The following is an 18,803-nucleotide window of genomic DNA, read 5'->3' as shown; positions in this document are numbered from 1 at the left end:
TAACCAAGGTATAAGGATGAAAAACATCCAATACATCCTCATAGAATGTTACAAAGGTGTCATTTGGAGTGATATTACTACTAAGAATTTACTTTGCTGAGTGATAACTGAAAATCAATGATACAAATTCATACATAGCATCATTTAGTTACTGAAGGCAATTTGATTTCATTAGTTATTTGATCATACTGTTGCTGTTGTTCAGTAGCTCAGTTGTATCCGACTATGCAACTCCATGGACTGCGGCACGCCAGGCCTCCCTATCTCTCACAATCTCCCAGAGCTTGCTCAAACTCATGTCCATTGAGCTGGTGATGCCATCCAACCATCTCATCCTCTGTCATCCCCTTCACCTCCTGCCCTCAATAGTTCCCATCACCAGGGCCTTTTCTAGTGAGTCAATTCCTCGCATCAGGTAGCAAAAGTATTGGAGTTTCAGCATCACCATCAGTCCTTCCAATTAATATTCAGGACTGATTCGCTCTAGGATTGACCCATTAGATCTCCTTGCAGTCCAAGGGACTCTCAACAGTCTTTTCCAACACCACAGTTCAAAAGCATTGATTCTTTGGTGCTCAGCTCTCTTTACGGTCCCACTCTCACATCCATACATAACTACTGGAAACACCAAAGCTTTGACTAAACGGACCCTTGCTGGCAAAGCAATGTCTCTGCTTTTTAATATGATGTCTAAGTTTGTCACAGCTTTTCTTCCAAGGAGTAACCATCTTTTAATTTCATGGTTGCAGTTACCAACTGCAGTGATTTTGGAACCCAAGAAAATAGTCTGTCACTGTTTCCATTTTTTCCCCATTTATATGTCATGAAGTGATAGGACCGGACGCCATGATCTCAGTATTTGAATGTTGAGTTTTAAGCCATACTGGTACTATTACTTTGTCATCTTCAAAAGGTACTTCACTTTTTCCTAAACTTTGGAGATAATTTAAAATTCCAAAAAACAATTTTTCTTTATTATTGGACTTTGGATATTGCTAAACAATTCCATATGATTTTATAGTCATCAGTTGAGTTCACTTCAGTTGCTCAGTCGTGTCTGACTCTTTGCGACCCCATGAATCACAGCAGGCCAAGTCTCCCTGTCCATCACCAACTCCCAGAGTTCACACAGATTCATGTCCATCGAGTCAGTGATGCCATCCAGCCATCTCATCCTCTGTCGTCACCTTCTCCTCCTGCCCCCAATCCCTCCCAGCATCCAAGTCTTTCCCAAAGAGTCAACTCTTTGCATGAGGTGGCCAAAGAACTGGAGCTTCAGCTTTAGCATCATTCCTTCCAAAGAAATCTCAGGGTTGATCTCCTTCAGAATGGACTGGTTGGATCTCCTTGCAGTCCAAGGGATTCTCAAGAGTCTTCTCCAACACTGCAGTTCAAAGGATCAATTCTTCGGCGCTCGGCCTTCTTCACAGTCCAAATCTCACATCCATACATGACTACTGGAAAAGCCATAGCCTTGACTAAATGGACCTTTGCTGACAAAGTAATGTCTCTGCTTTTGAATATGCTATCTAGGTTGGTCATAACTTTTCTTCCAAGGAGTAAGCGTCTTTTAATTTCAGGGCTGCAGTCACCATCTGCAGTGATTTTGGAGCCCAAGAAAATAAAGTCTGACACTGTTTCCACTGTTTCCCCATCTATTTGCCATGAAGTGATGGGACCAGATGCCATGATCTTCGTTTTCTGAACGTTGAGCTTTAAGCCAACTTTTTCACTCTCCTCTTTCACTTTCATCAAGAGGCTTTTTAGCTCCTCTTCCCTTTCTGCCATAAGGGTGGTGTCATCTGCATATCTGAGGTGACTGATATTTCTCCCGGCAATCTTGATTCCAGCTTGTGTTTCTTCCAGTCCAACGTTTCTCATGATGTACTCTGCATATAAGTTAAATAAGCAGGGTGACAATATACAGCCTTGACGTACTCCTTTTCCTATTTGGAACCAGTCTGTTGTTCCATGTCCAGTTCTAACTTGCTTCCTGACCTGCATACAGATTTCTCAAGAGGCACGTCAGGTGGTCTGGTATTCCCATCTCTTTCAGAATCTTCCACAGTTTATTGTGATCCACACAGTCAAAGGCTTTGGCATAAATAAAGCAGAAATAGATGTTTTTCTGGAACTCTCTTGCTTTTTCCGTGATCCAATGGATGTTGGCAATTTGATCTCTGGTTCCTCTGCCTTTTCTAAAACCAGCTTGAACATCAGGAAATTCACGGTTCATGTATTGCTGAAGCCTGGCTTGGAGAATTTTGAGCATGACTTTACTAGCATGTGAGACGAGTGCAATTGTGTGGTAGTTTGAGCATCCTTTGGCATTGCCTTTCTTGGCAATTGGAATGAAAACTGACCTTTTCCAGTCCTGCGGCCACTGCTGAGTTTTCCAAATTCGCTGGCATATTTATAGCCATACTTTATATCAAATTTAAATATGCTTCAAAAATTAAACTAAAATAAAATTTGTGTTATTATAATAACTAAACTGTATGATATTGCCAACTTTTCACTTACCACTACTTTTAAAAATCTTTTTTTAAATACATTAAAGATCTTTGAATATAATAATTTAAAAATATTTACTATATAGCTTTTTGAATACTTTTTAAATATATAATTATTTGAATACTTATTTAATTTATGATTTTAAAATTCCTAAATACCTTGAAGATCTTGGACTATAATATTACCATTGATCACAATTTGTCTCAGTTCAGTTCAGTTCAGTTCAGTCACTCAGTTATGTCTGACACTTTGGGACCCCATGAATCGCAGCACGCCAGGCCTCCCTGTTCATCACCATCTCCCGGAGTTCACTCAGACTCACGTCCATCGAGTCCGTGATGCCATCCAGCCATCTCATCCTCGGTCATCCCCTTCTCCTCCTGCCCCTAATCCCTCCCAGCATCAGAGTTTTTTCCAGTGAGTCAACTCTTCTCATGAGGTGACCAAAGTACTGGAGTTTCAGCTTTAGCATCATTTCTTCCAAAGAAATCCCAGGATAGATCTCCTTCAGAATGGACTGGTTGGATCTCCTTGCAGTCCAAGGGACTCTCAAGAGTCTTCTCCAACACCACAGTCAAAAGCATCAATTCTTCGGCACTCGGCCTTCTTCACAGTCCAACTCTCACATCCATACATGACCACAGGAAAAACCATAGCCTTGACTAGACGGACCTTAGTTGGCAAAGTAATGTCTCTGCTTTTGAATATGCTATCTAGGTTGGTCATAACTTTTCTTCCAAGGAGTAAGCGTCTTTTAATTTCAGGGCTGCAGTCACCATCTGCAGTGATTTTGGAGCCCAAGAAAATAAAGTCTGACACTGTTTCCACTGTTTCCCCATCTATTTGCCATGAAGTGATGGGACCAGATGCCATGATCTTTTTTTTCTGAATGTTGAGCTTTAGGCCGACTTTTTCGCTCTCCTCTTTCACTTTCATCAAGAGGCTTTTTAGCTCCTCTTCCCTTTCTGCCATAAGGGTGGTATCACCTGCATATCTGAGGTGACTGATATTTCTCCTGGCAATCTTGATTCCAGCTTGTGTTTCTTCCAGTCCAACGTTTCTCATGATGTACTCTGCATATAAGTTAAATAAGCAGGGTGACAATATACAGCCTTGACGTACTCCTTTTCCTATTTGGAACCAGTCTGTTGTTCCATGTCCAGTTCTAACTTGCTTCCTGACCTGCATACAGATTTCTCAAGAGGCACGTCAGGTGGTCTGGTATTCCCATCTCTTTCAGAATTTTCCACAGTTTATTGTGATCCACACAGTCAAAGGCTTTGGCATAGTCAATAAAGCAGAAATAGATGTTTTTCTGGAACTCTCTTGCTTTTTCTATGATCCAGCGGATGTTGGCAATTTGATCTCTGGTTCCTCTGCCTTTTCTAAAACCAGCTTGAACGTCAGGGAGTTCACGGTTCATGTATTGCTGAAGCCTGGCTTGGAGAATTTTGAGCATTACTTTACTAGCATGTGAGACGAGTGCAATTGTGTGGTAGTTTGAGCATTCTTTGGCATTGCCTTTCTTGGGAACTGGAATGAAAACTGACCTTTTCCAGTCCTGTGGCCACTGCTGAGTTTTCCAAATTTGCCGGCATATTGTGTGCAGCACTTTCACAGCATCATCTTTCAGGATTTGAAACAGCTCAATTGGAATTCTATCACCTCCACTAGCTTTGTTCATAGTGATGCTTTCTAAGGCCCACTTGACTTCACATTCCAAGATGTCTGGTTCTAGATTAGTGATCACATCATCATGACTATCTGGGTCGTGAAGATCTTTTTTGTACAGTTCTTCCATGTATTCTTGCCACCTCTTAATATCTTCTGCTTCTGTTAGGTCCATACCATTTCTGTCCTTTATTGAGCCCATCTTTGCATGAAATGTTCCCTTGGTATCTCTGTTTTTCTTGAAGATATCTCTAGTCTTTCCCAATCTGTTGTTTCCCTCTATTTCTTTGCACTGATTGCTGAAGAAGGCTTTCTTATCTCTTCTTGCTATTCTTTGGAACTCTGCATTTAGATGCCTATATCTTTCCTTTTCTCCTTTGCTTTTCGCCTCTCTTCTCTTCACAGCTATTTGTAAGGCCTCCTCAGACAACCATTTTTCTTTTTTGCATTTCTTTTCCATGGGGATGGTCTTGATCCCTGTCTCCTGCACAATGTCACAAACTTCATTCCATAGTTCATCAGGCACTCTATCTATCAGATCTAGGCCCTTAAATCTATTTCTCACTTCCACTGTATAATCATAAGGGATTTGATTTAGGTCATACCTGAATGGTCTAGCGGTTTTCCCTACTTTCTTCAATTTAAGTCTGAATTTGGTAATAAGGAGTTCATGATATGAGCCACAGTCAGCTCCTGGTCTAGTTTTTGTTGACTGTATAGAGCTTTTCCATCTTTGGCTGCACAGAATATAATCAATCTGATTTCGGTGTTGACCATCTGGTGATGTCCATGTGTAGAGTCTTCTCTTGTGCAAACTCAATTTCAAATTCAAGCCTATGTAAAGCTATATTACAAACTAAAAAGTTATTGTTTCATAACCCATTGGGAAGAAATTCCTTAGGTAAATAAAAAATTGTTCAGAGACAACATAGAATTATTAGAAGTTTCTTTTTCAATCATGAAGCTTAACTTTAGTCACGGATGACACTGATAGATAAAGTCAACTGCCTGGAAGGCTGCAGTCGATGGGGTCGCTAAGAGTCGGACACGACTCAGTGACTTCACTTTCACTTTTCACTTTCATTCATTGGAGAAGAAAATGGCAACCCATTCCAGGGTTCTTGCCTGGAGAATCCCAGGGACGGGGAAGCCTGGTGGGCTGCCGTCTATGGGGTCGCATAGAGTCGGATATGACTGAAGTGACTTAGCAGCAGCAGCAGCAGCAGGAATTTCTACAATACAGTGTTGATAGAAAGAGCTTCTTTATTTACAATCTTTTAGAAAATAGAGCATTAAGAATAGTTTAAACTCTGAAGATGGTAAAGGAAGGGACAAGATCAGTCAATGTGTGCACACAGAAACCACATAACTTTGCCATGACTCTCCCCCCAGTCTTGTCTAGAAGCGTAGCTGCAGTGGACTGCTGAATGTTAACTTCAAACATGAGTCTCCAATTTTTCTTCTATGTTTAACATATAAGGTCTCTTATTACATTGACTCAGTGTAAAAGATTAAACAGGACTAAAACACCTGATTAAAAAACTTAAAATGTTTTTGTGTGCGTGTGAGTTTTTTTAAAATACACCAGGCTCACAGAAGCCACTCAGCAGTGAGTAGCTCACTGGATGTGTGCTGAATGTGCGCTCACTCACTCAGTCAGGTCTGACTCTTGGTGACCCCATGGATTGTATCCCACCAGGCTCCTCTGTCCATGCCATCTTCTAGGCAAGAACACTGGAGTGGGTCACCATTTCCTTCTCAGGGGATTTTCCTGACCCAAGAATTGAACCCACATCTCCTTCATCGCCTGCACTGGCAGGTGGATTCTTTGCCACTTGAGCCACCTAGGAAGGCTAGGTGTGTCAAAGTAGAAACTTGTAAATATGTTGGTTATTTGTACACGCATGCTCACAGATGCGTTATTCACAACAGCCAAAAGGTGGATGGCACCCAAGTATCCATCAATAGGTAAGCAGACAAAAAAAAAATGTGGTACATATGTACAATGGAACACCACTCAGTCTGAGAAAGCAGAGAAATACTGATACATGCTACAACAGTGATGAACTCTGGAGACACACTAAGTGAAACAAGCTAGTCACAGAAGGACAAAGATCATTTGATTCCTTTCATATGAGGCACTTAGAGTTGTCAAGTCCACAGAGACAGAAAGCAGAAGTATAGATACCAGGGGCTGGGAGAGGGGATAAACAGAAGTATCTAATAGGTTCAGAGTTTTCAGTTGGAGAAGAGGAATTTTGAGATTAATTTTTGAGCGGTACCAATTTTCTGTATTACACAGAAACCATTTCATTTAAAAGTGAAAGTGAAAGTCGCTCAGTCATGCCCAACTCTTTGCGACCCCATGGACTGTAGTCCATGGAATTCTCTGGGCCAGAATACTGGAGTGGGTAGCTTTTCCCTTCTCCAGGGGATCTTCCTGACCCAGGAATCGAATCGGGGTCTTCTGCATTGCAGGCAGATTCTTTACCAACTGAGCTATCGGGGAAGCCCATTTCATTTAAATTCATCCATTTAAAAAATATTCTGTATTGATTTCCTCCAAAATACTTTACTTTAAGCAAGTTTTCCAGCTATCAACCTAATACATTTGGTCAGGACACTCCAAAATAAGAAAATGTATGCTTGGTTCATGAATCTTACCCAAACACACACGGCCAGTTCCATCCAGTGTAAGGCCTTCAGGGCACTCACAATGAAAAGATCCTCTGCTGTTCACACAGCGTCCATTTGGGCAGACGCCAGGAAACACCTCACACTCATTAACGTCTACAGGGAAACGAAGCAAGCAGAGGAATAAAGATGTCACTGATAGAAAAAGCAGGTGTGATCTTACTTCCTGTATAGCAGATTCATTCTGCAATCATGTGGATTATTACCTCAGTTAAGCAGATATATTTCACAACGAAGCTCCCGAGTCTCCTGGGTACCAGCTGTGAAAACTGCCACAGCCTTGCTCATCCATAAAACACAGCCGAGACAAGCTCTTTGCCAGCTGCTCTATGCCTTAAAGGCGAGGGATGAAAACTTACCCCACAGCATAAAGAGGAGAAATAGGAAACACAAAGCTGTTTCCTAAAAGTATTATTCTAAAACATTTGTTGACAACATAAGAGTATTTTTACTGAAATTCCAAGGTCTTTGAGAATGATAAGTATCTCCAAAGTATGAGAGAGAATGTCAATTTTAAATACTTTCCTAAAGATTCACAATGTTTTCAAGAACCTACTCACCTTCACAAGTAACACCTTTTATCCTGGCAAACCCTCTTGGGCAAGCTGTATCTGTGAGAACGAAGGACACATTTTTTTCCACATTATAAAAGAAAATACAACTGTCCTAAGCGCAACAAACAGAATAATGGAATCAAAATTGAACTAAATAAAAACCAAAATCCGGATTTTAGAGGCAAAGGACTCCGGCGGCCTATAAGCTGTGGTAACTCTATCAGTTTTGACCCATATTGAGATTCGCATAATTTTCCCTACAATTCCCCTTTATTTTTCACATTGTCAACTGAATCATAAGTAAACCAAAGACTTAAAGGAACGAGAGATCATTTTCTACTGGGACACATGCAAACAAGAATACTGGAGGATACTGATGGTCATCCAGCAGCTAAATTCTAGTTGACTTCCTTCCTTGTCTAAAATATTCAGAAGGTCTGCTTATAGTAAGAGGATAAACCCAATACATATTTCAAGAAGTGAATACATTTTACCAGAAAAGATATCATATTAGGGAGGGCAATGACCTTATGGTGTTCCTGACTAGGTAAATATATAGAGAAAGAGGTGCTTAGTTGAGGAGGAAGCTTTCCGATGTGAAGCCCAGAATCCTAGTGGGCAGGCTCCTACCTAGCTCACACCGCTCACAGGGGCTCCCCCAGGCGGCCCCAAGCGTGGCACAGCATTCGGATTTCAGAGTAGCTCCATTGATGTTCACCTCACAGCGGTTGTCCTGGATGTTGAGCCAACAGGTCCCTTTCAGGCTGTCTGAAAAGGAATAAGAAACAATGGGGAGTTCTCATCTCTGAAGAAAATATAACTCAGTTCTATACACCAAAAACATTATTTGATAGTATTAAAAAACAAAACTGTTATCGTAAAACTTTTATATATCCTAGACACATTTACATGTACATGCATTTAAATGCATATTACATACATGTAAATTTCACATGATATTTGAATTAATACAATTACATATCTGAGTATTCTAGGAGCAGCTGCTACTGCCTGAGACTTCAATACTGGGATTTGCAAATAACAGCCCATGACTGTTATAAGATCATTACTTGTGTGAAAAATACTTGTAAGATTTATTCTTTATGGCAAATACTTTGATATTTAAGATTTATCCAATGGCACTCTGCAAATAATCTCCTTCTCTCCCAATTCCCTACCAAATAAACCACACACAATGTTTCTTCTATTAGAGAGAAACCAATTTTTCTCCAACTGAAGATAATCATTTGCTGAATAATTTGAAAAAAGAAATCTTTAAGATAAAAAAGGAAATAAAACCTTTAAAACCACCATTAAGACACACCATGGATATATTTGATGTATTTTCTTTCAGGATTTTTTCTATGGTATGTATGTACAGCTTTATCTCTAGTTCAAAATGTAATACATATTTATGATAAACTATTTGAAGAAATAGCAGAGAAAATAAAAGAACTACCTGTAACGCTACCATCCAGACGCAACTACTCCTAACTTTTTAGACTATGTTTCCACACCCAATTTAATTTCCTCCTTAAACGATAGTTAAAAAAAAAAAAGATTTGAAGCAGAGAAAAGGAATCCCAAGTTGACAAAGCAAATATTAACTGGGTAAAATAAGTCCTGTGATGATTCCCTTGCAGTACTGTGGATCTCAGTTTCTAGTGTGTAACATTACCAAGCTTCTTACTAAAATGCGGATTCATAAGTCTCCAGGTGTGTGGCCTAGGAGTCCGCATGTGAAAAGCTCCTGAGATGGTCTCTCTGCAGGTGATGTGTAAAATGATTGAACAGAAAGCTTAATAGCATATTGTAGTCATAGACTTGGAAGACAATAAAGTAAAAACATATTCCTACAGCATTTATTTTATTTAAAACTCATTTAATAAAAAGGACCAATAAGGTTTTACAATAAAAACAATATAACCAGAAACACAGTAGGATTCTTTACCAGCTGAGCCAGAGAAGCCCAAGAATACTGGAGTGGGTAGCTGATCGCCTCTCTAGGGGATCCTCCCAACCCAGGAATCAAACCTCAAGGGTAAAACAAAGGAAACACCTCTGTCCTTGACTGAATACAAAGAGCTATGGGGCAAGAATTTGGAGAAGAGATGGGTAGTCTGCTTTTTTCTATTTTGAGATTTAATTTGGATAAAAACTGTGCACAAATGAAAGAGATTTGCTCATATGCATTTGTATCAGCTATCACATTATACATTTTTTTATAGGCTTAAACCTGCAAACTCCATAGCATAGAGGAAACAGTGATGATAGCATAAGGCTGCTGCTGCTGCTGCTGCTAAGTCGCTTCAGTTGTGTCCGACTCTGTGCGACCCCATAGACAGCAGCCCACCAGGTTCCCCCATGCCTGGGATTCTCTAGGCAAGAATATTGGAATGGGTTGCCATTTCCTTCTCCAATGCATGAAAGTGAAAAGTCAAAGTGAAGTCGCTCAGTCGTGTCCGACTCTTCGCTACCATGTATTTAAATGGTCTTTTAAGAACTGGGTTAATTACTGATTTATCACCTTGACTGTAGTCATTTTAAGATATACTGTGATAAATATTTACTAATATTTATTGAGGCAGCAACAAGCACTATTAAAGGCTTTCCATACATTAGTTTATTTACCCGTTAAAACAACCCTGTAAGATACAGACAACTTGTAGATGAGAAAACTGAGGCACAAGGGTCAACTAATTTACCAGAAGTAGGTCACCCAGCCAGGAGAGGGTCAGCATCAAGATTCAAACTTGCATTGTATGATTTTAGAGGTCTCTTTCTGCAACTTAGTGCTTCTTTAGACTGGTATTGTATCAACACTGAAAACTCACAAAATCAATAGACATACATTCATACACGATCCATCTCTCCTTATTGTTTTTCCTTGTGTGTGTATAGGTATATATGTAACTATATACATATGCAGTCACAATATAGATGTAGTTATATAGTCAGAGGTTGGTTAAGCTCTCCAAAAAATTAAAGCAGGGTAAGCAGATAAGCTAGAGGCTATAAGAATAGTCAAAAAGAAAAATAATGGTGGCTTGGATTGGGGGTTGTTGAAATTGATGGTCAGAAGGGGTTGAAATATGGAAAAACTTTGAGTACAATCAACAGGATTTAGATGGATTCAACCTGCAGCTTGAAAAAAAAGGCATCAAAAATGACTCCAATTATAAAAATAGAGTTACAATTTGTCAAGACAGAACTGCTTCTAGGAGACCCAGATTTAAGCTGAAAGATAGAAATTTGGTTTTAGACATGCTGTTTGATATGCCAATTAGACACCCCAGTGGAGATACTATGCAGATAATTCGAAAGACAAGTCTGAAACTAGTGGAGAGATTAAGGCTAGAGAGAGAATTGTGAGAGTTAATGTAGAGGACATCTAAGCATGCATGTAAAACAGAGATGCAAAAACATCCAGGACCCCAAGACTGACCTGTGAGACATTTCCAACTGGACAGCAGGAGAAAATGAAAGATTTAACAAAGGAAATTGAAGAAAGAGGCCAGGAAAGTGAAAGTAGAAAAAGAGAAGGCCAAAAGGAAAAACTTCTGAGAGGGGATGTGTGATGAACTGTGTTAAATACTGTTAATAGACTAAGATGAGGAACAAGAATTGACCATTGGATTTTACAACAGAGAGGTCACTGCCCCTGTTGTGCCCATGAAATGTGAGGACAGAACTCAGATCCAAGCCAAAGATGAGGGACACTGGTACGGATTATGCAGAGCCATCAGATGGAAGCAGTGTAATGCAGGAAAGGTTAATCAAATATATTGTTTTATTATATTTCATCACTTCAGTCAGAAAATAATAATCTCTTCAAGCAGTCTAGGACAGCTGAAGATTGGTTTATGTTTACGAAGCTTGTAGAATATGTTCTAAATCCTGAAATATTCTTTGTATCTAACTAATTCATTTATGTTCCCATTTAATTTTAAATTCATAATTACATCAGGGGATTTTTATTCAGTTCTAAATTTAGAGATTTGGTTCCTACCAAGGGTCAATTTGCAGGCTAAACACTGATTAAAGCCATTTGACAGTCTTATTTTAAAAGTACATTCATACTATTTCTTATGTACATTTTACTATTTAGTTTATTTTTAAAACTTGAATTGTTTTTAATGAAAAAAGCAGTTAAAATAATGTCTAAAATGTAAATATATTAAGTACATTTCTTTCTGAGCAGCTTTTGGCTGAGATACTCTAATCTTATCACAATGAATGAACACACATAATACACTGGCTTAGAAAAATATTGTGGGGTTTAGGTGTCCAACATAATAACTTGGAAATAAAATGTCTTTGTTTTTTTATTCATTAATAATTAACTACAAGGGTAAGAGGCCCAAAATCCCAGAAGTGTTTATGATGAAGCAAAAACTCTTAAGGTATCTTTGACGCCCAAGTGGCATACAGATTTAGTTTTCTGAGACACTAATTGACTAATGCTGAGTTTATTTCCTTTGCATAATAAAATGATTTTATCTCAGTTGGAAACTGTGGCTTAGCAAAAATATTTCTGCCTTACCAGATCCAATCCATATGTACCGCCCTCCACCCCCAACCAGGAATTCTGTGAGAAAAAAAGCAATGCCCTAGGCAGATGGCAGCCTATTTTCTAGTATGGAGAGCAGAGCAAGGCTCAAATTTCACCAGCTGTACCTCATTGGGAAATTGAGTGCTGGCATTTCCAAAGGGAAGGTTTTCATTGAAACTTTCGACTTCATCATTTCTCCTTCCTGTGACAAACAAGTACTCTAAGTATCCAGCTAAATACTGTTAGTATCAGATATAATATGGAAAATACTATTGTCTTTGGCAAACACTAAACTGAAAATTCATATTGAATAGATAACAAACAAAAACTGCCAATTTATTTGGCACTATGTAAAACTGTAACACCTCCCTAACTATTTGGAAATATATATTTAGTTCACTTTGAGATCCCACGGACAGAGGATCCTGGAAGGCTATAGTCCATAGGGTCTCAAGAGTCGGACACGACCTAGCAACTCAACCACCACCAAAAGTGGATACTAGGTAAAAACGTGAAGTACGTTTATCTAGTCAGTGTAGCCTTAGACACTAGAAGCAGGAAAGAACTGAGATTGGTTTTTTCTCTTACATAAACTGAAGAGTTGCTTATAGTAATGTTATAATAGATCTGACTATTTCATTTTATTTATGGCCTACTGCCTTTTATCAATGGAGAAGGAAATGGCACCCCACTCTAGTACTCTTGCCTGGAGAATCCCATGGAGGGAGGAGCCTGGTAGGCTACAGTCCATGGGGTTGCGGAGAGTCGGACATGACTGAGTGACTTCACTTCACTCACTTCATACTTTATCACTGGAGAAGGAAATGGCAACCCACTCCAGTATTCTTGCCTGGAGAATCCCATGGACAGAGAAGCTTGGTGGGTCGTGGTCCATGGGGTCGCAGAGAGCCGGACACGACTGGAGTGACTGAGCACGCACACACGCCTTCATCAAGAACTGACCTTCTATGTTTTGAGATACATTGAAACATTAGTCCTGGAAGTTTTCAAATCTTTCTCTCTTAGAGATTTTCCAAAGCAAGAATTCTTTGGCATTCATAAAGTTATGATTGATAGAAGAAATTTTTTAAAAACCAACAAATTCTTTCTATTTGTTTAAAGTTTCAACTCTTCAAGTTCTTGTCCTGTTAACTGAGTCCAAATGTGATCATATTTTTGTTTACCATTGAAGGTTGTTTATAAAAAGTATGCAGTAAGGATTTGATTGTATTGCTGCCTGAGGCATTCCTGGGGAATGAATATAAATATGTGTGTGGTATGGAAACGCTTATAACTTATGGTAATATATATATATATATATATATATATATATATATATATATACTTACACAAAAAGAATGCTTCCTAGAATCTAACAAAATGTAAGAGTCTGTCTAGTTTATACTATCATGTTTTGCTCCTACCTGGATAACAAGAGAAAACAACTGAAGTAACTCCTAAATTATTAGCTTCCTGTGATCATGTACTGTTTACCCACAGTAACTCCTGGCGTCTCTGCTTATCTTTGGAGTGAAACTGAAACATCGGCACCACGCACAGATCTTACCAATACAGATCAATCCTGTCGAGCTGAGTTTGCTGCCAGGAGAACATTCACAATTGAAAGATCCAAGGTTGTTCCTGCAGGCCCCATTGACACATGGGTTGCTTTCACATTCATTTATATCTACAATCCAGGAGGAAAAGATTCTGTTAGAGCTGCCATGTGTTTCTGGAAAATATTATTCCAACAAGCCACGCTATGCCAGAACGTCTGGTAAACGTGGCTCTTGTAATTTTAATATGGATCTATGAGGCATAAAGTGAATGGGGAATGGAGACGTGCATTTTACAGTGTGGATACACATGTGCACAGTTGGGCGACTCAGCAGGACTACAGGAATCAGCCTGTTTTGAAAGGGTTCAGTATCTTTACTGTTTCACTACAACTTTTCATAAATTGGATTAATTTTCTCTGGAAATGAGATATAATTTTCCTGTGGGAAATTCGAATCCTGATTCCATGAAAGCAACATATTCCTAGGTGCAATGAGTGCTGTGCACAAAGATGACTGTTTCTGTCATTGGTGATTCCATGAGGTTTTGGGAGAATTTAAAAAGCCTATAGTAGAGACAACACATCACAATCCTGGTTTTAATTCCAAACTCCTGGATACAAATCAGAAAATAAGGGATGAAACTTTAACACCAGGTATAGCCTTCTCTTCCAGCCCTTATCCACCTTTCTGTTCACATTTCCATGTTTGGTTTGAGACATTTCAAAAAATATTTATTTATTTATTTGGCTGCATTGGGTCTTAAGTTCATGTTGCATGTGAGAACTTAGTTCCCCAACTTGGGATGGAACTCACATCCCCTGCATTGGAAGGCAATGAGTTCTTAACCACTGGACCACCAGGTAAGTTCTAGTGTGAGACATTTTAGGGCACAACTGATTGTATTAAAATAAAAAAAAGAGGAAAAATAAACTTTTAATTGTATTAAATAGATTTTTACTATCATTGATTTGAGTCTGAAGTCAAATTGCATATCGTAATCTAAACAATTCCTGTCGATAGTCAGAAGTATGATGGAATTAGAGTAAGCCTATATTCTCAAGTAGTGACTAAACAAGATGTTAAACCAATAAAGTTAAATAGTTTAACACAAGTTAATTAAAAATAAATACAAGATTTAGCTAAACTACTAAAAACAATATCAAAGACTGACTTTCAGTATAAATTAAACCACTCAATTTAAGGAAAAGATACTCAGATTTCTTTCTATAACTGGTTAATTATCTGAAACAGGTCAACGTACTTTAAGACACCCTTTTGTTGAATACTACCGTTTCTGAATTCACCACAGTATTTATTATTTTTTTCTAAACACCTCTTTGAATTAAATAGGAATATTATACTGAGGAAAACATGCAAATAACTAGAAGATCATAACGTTTACTCTTGAACATCTCAAGTCAAATATAAACTAAATTGGTTCTGAAAAGGAAGGGCTCATTGCTAATTTTCAAGTCTGTAGACTTGAAATGCAAACTTAAAAATCCATGTGGAAAATAGTTATGTTTCCTCTTTGCTGTTTCAAAACTACCAAATAAATACCCAGGTATTTAATGGATTCTTGATGTAGAAATTGTTTTTAAGAAATATAAATGCATCTTTCTTTCAGGTCCTTTGTAGCAAGAAAGCCTCCTAAAAATATAAGAGCAGGTTTTGTAAATACAGCACAGATTTGGAATGAAAACATCTACTCCAGAGTACTAAATTAAAAAAAAAAAAAAAACCACCACAATGTAAAAACAAATCAGATAGCCAAAAAAGCAGCAGATACTTAATCTGAAGACAGACTATATATCACCTATTAATTTAATCTGTTAAGAACCTTCCCCAAAGGAAAAATGTCAATTTCATCAATGTGCAAAATCCTGACTTTATATTAAGCAATTATGAACTCAAAAGCTATAAACACATGCAATGACAGCTACAGATATCAACTGTTTAATTTTTCTTTAAATACACTGTTTTTATGTTATAAATGTCATGGAACCAGGAACTGAAACAGTTCACTGTACATTCCTGGAAATAAACTTCAAAGCACATCTGGTTTACATTTAACTAGTTATGTCACTGGAAACACAATCTAAACCACAGCGCTTGCTGTAAAAATTTTAACTTTCACAGACTCTCAGAGCTCAAACAAAAAAAGTAAAATAAATTTTTGTAACTTTGGTTTGAATTATCAGAGAAACTTGATTACTGCTTTTTAATACATACTTAAAATAGACTGTTGAAAACATGAATGACAAGTAAAATTAGTGCATATAGCAAATATATATAGAGAAAGCTAGAATTGACAATGAATTGGCTAATAACTCCCTGCCTAGTCTTTGGAAATTAGTTTAGAAAGAATAGCATGCAGAGAACTGCTTCAGGCACACAAATTTATCGTGTGAATGCAAGGCTGGAAATAAGGAGGACACTCAAGGGAAAAAGATTTCCATGGCCTTCAGGTCTATTTCTTTTTTGCAAAACACTTAATAAAATGCAAATAACTTAATAGTGGGATGAAAGCATAGAAATAACACTTATCTGGTTAAGTTTTTCACAATAAATCATTTTTATTTCCACCAATGTCATAAGGTTAGAACCCAAATATTTCTCTATCGTTTCTCGTTTATTTACATAACATGAACTTCTTTCTTACAAATGTCAGATATAAAACATATTTCATATTAAAGAAAAGGCTAGTTTATCAGGAACAATTATTCTTTGGCAAAATAAATAAAGACCATGCTTTTAAACCATCACTGCTTCTTGAATTGGTATTACTATGCATTAATACTTATGTAATCATCTAATGTCATACTGGTGCTTCCCTGGTGGCTCAGCTGGTACAGAATCCACCTGCAATGCAGGAGACCCCGGTTTGATTCCTGGGTTGGGAAAATCCCCTGAAGAAGGGATAGGCTACCCACTCCAGTATTCTTGGGCTTCCCTGGTAGCTCAGATGGTAAAGAATCTGCCTGCAGAGTGGGAGACTTGGGTTTGATCCCTGGTTTGGGAAGATTCCTCTGAAGGAGGGCATGGCAACCCACTCCAGTATTCTTATCTGGAAAATCCCCATGGACAGAGGAGCCTGCAGGGCTACAGTCCGTGGGGTCACAAAGAATTGGACGCAACTGAGTGATTAAACATAGCAATGCCATACTATTAAACACCACTCTTCACTTTATCACCTAAGTAGGTGAATCCCTTTTATTTATGCTTTGATATTTCACCTCTTAGTATGCTTCAAGTTCAAAATGGAAGCAATATGCTATAAATATTGACAATCTGGTATTCAAACCAAACTGACCAAAGGGAATCAGACACCATCCATATAGCTCCCTGTTGTGTCTCCCCTACAATGGCACAAAAGGGTACTATCACTGGACAGGGAAACCAGTTCTGAGAGTCATCAGCTTCTCAGTTAAATGAAGATGAAATCCTAAGTAATTATTGCTTTCAGAGCTTCCTGACATTTAACAATAGATAACCCCGATAGGCAATAGATAAAACTGAAAAAGGGCAGTGGGAAGGAGGTGCAGAAAGTCAGGAATAAAAGCAAAAGGAAACACAATTGCTGAAATCCCTTCTCCTACCCTCCCAAAAAACTCACGGAGTAAACTCATGGTGTGGAATTCTTTTTCTTTTACAAAAAGCATTTCTCATGGCAATTCTGAAGGATAAAAGGTGTTGAGTGGAGGGGGCTCACGTTCAGTCACGTCCTATTCTTTGCAAACCTTCGGATTGCATCCTGCCAGGCCCCTCTGTCCATAGGATTTTTTAGGCTAACGAACTGGAGTGGTTTGCCACTTCCTACTCCAGGGGATCTTCCTGACCCAGGAATAACCTGTATTTCCTGCATCTCTTGTATTGTAGGCGGATTCTTTACCCCTAAGCCATTGGAGAAGCCCAAGGAGTGGCTAAGGGTGCTAAAAGACAAAAACTCTGTGTGTATACACTTGGGAAGCTTGGACTAATGAAGAAAGATACTAAGAGAAAAAAAATACTAACAGATGTCTCTGTTCATCTATGGACAAGATGAATGAATCTTCAAGTACTTTAGTCAGGAATGGAAAGTATGCTTCCCTTTGAGGAGCTCCTGAAAAAGGTGTGGACAGGAGGGGAACTCAACAGTTATCCGAACTAAGTTTAGAAAAACTGCATTTTATACTGAGGTTTTCATTTTTCTTTCCTTTTTTTTCTCTCTTCAGGCTAATTACTGTTTTTCACTGGTCCCTCAAATTCAATCCAAACTCAGAATTGCACTTTGTAATTGCATTTCATTGACTTCAGCTGAGTCGTCTGTATTTTGGCATCTTGTTTGAGTCCTAATTTGTTTCTGTCCATAAGAATGCTTTGAAGTTAAACAACAGAAAAAGAGAATGTTAACAACTTTTTACATAATATTACTACTGCAGTTTCCTTGGCTATGAAGTTACCAGGAAACAAATACTTTAATAGATAAAAAAGGGCTATTCCAAATAACTAAAGATGAAATCTTTTTTGTTTTAAGTTACTATTCAGAAGTAGTTATTGGATTTGAGAATGTCATGGGCCTACTTCTGTAGGCCCACACAGTGCAACTGAAAAGGAACAGACCAGTAGTCATACAGCAAATTATCCTGAAATACACAGTACTTTGATCAAGGAACAGGAATAGAATTGAAGATACTCATAGCTTAGCTAGTATCTCACTGAAAATGGGGCCTTTCTGAAGCATTTAACTTATTCATATAACTTCCACTGCAGAAAAATGAGCTTAAAAGAAAAGGAAGGTTTTTTAAACAGCAATTCATGATCCTTAAATCCAAGTCATAACTTAAATTTTCAAAGGGAAAGGACAATTTTCTTGGACTATAAATTTCATTTAGGTGACCATTTTTACTCAGGCCTCAAGTATAGGTTGGCCTATTTTCTGGGCCAACCTCTGAGGTCTATCAATCATTTCATAAATAAAATGCCTAAGAGGTGACTTTGTTCACCTGAGTTCAGGTTCTCCTAGGCTAATATGTTACATTAGTTTTAAAAAGGGAAAACCAAACAAAAATCTGATATTTTATCAGCAAGTGAAATAAACTGACTTCTTTCACTTACTTTCACTAACTTCAAAATTTCTTCTGAATGGGACAAAACTGATGGTATTTATAAACTGGGCTAGATGCATGCTATTTCTAAAACTGGCAGATTAGCTGAGATTGTAAAATTTAAAACATATTCAAACAACATTCTTTTTGCTCTATTGCTTCATAATGTACT

At 38.2% G+C, this 18,803-nt stretch overlaps 1 protein-coding gene across 1 annotated transcript in view; it reads right to left on the bottom strand.

The window, feature by feature from the left end:
• Positions 1–18,803, bottom strand: part of FBN2 (fibrillin 2) — a 230,978-nt gene that overhangs the window by 68,077 nt on the left and 144,098 nt on the right. Inside the window, exons 20-23 of the mRNA XM_069591633.1 lie at positions 13,553–13,672; positions 8,064–8,201; positions 7,440–7,490; positions 6,850–6,975 (exon numbers count right to left, since the gene is read on the bottom strand). Of these exons, the coding sequence (XP_069447734.1) occupies positions 6,850–6,975; positions 7,440–7,490; positions 8,064–8,201; positions 13,553–13,672 (435 nt within the window). The remainder of the gene's footprint in view (positions 1–6,849; positions 6,976–7,439; positions 7,491–8,063; positions 8,202–13,552; positions 13,673–18,803) is intronic.

Source organism: Ovis canadensis, chromosome 5 (genome assembly GCF_042477335.2).
Source record: "Ovis canadensis isolate MfBH-ARS-UI-01 breed Bighorn chromosome 5, ARS-UI_OviCan_v2, whole genome shotgun sequence".
NCBI classification, from domain to species: Eukaryota; Metazoa; Chordata; class Mammalia; order Artiodactyla; family Bovidae; genus Ovis; species Ovis canadensis.
This window is presented reverse-complemented; position numbering and strand designations above follow the sequence as displayed.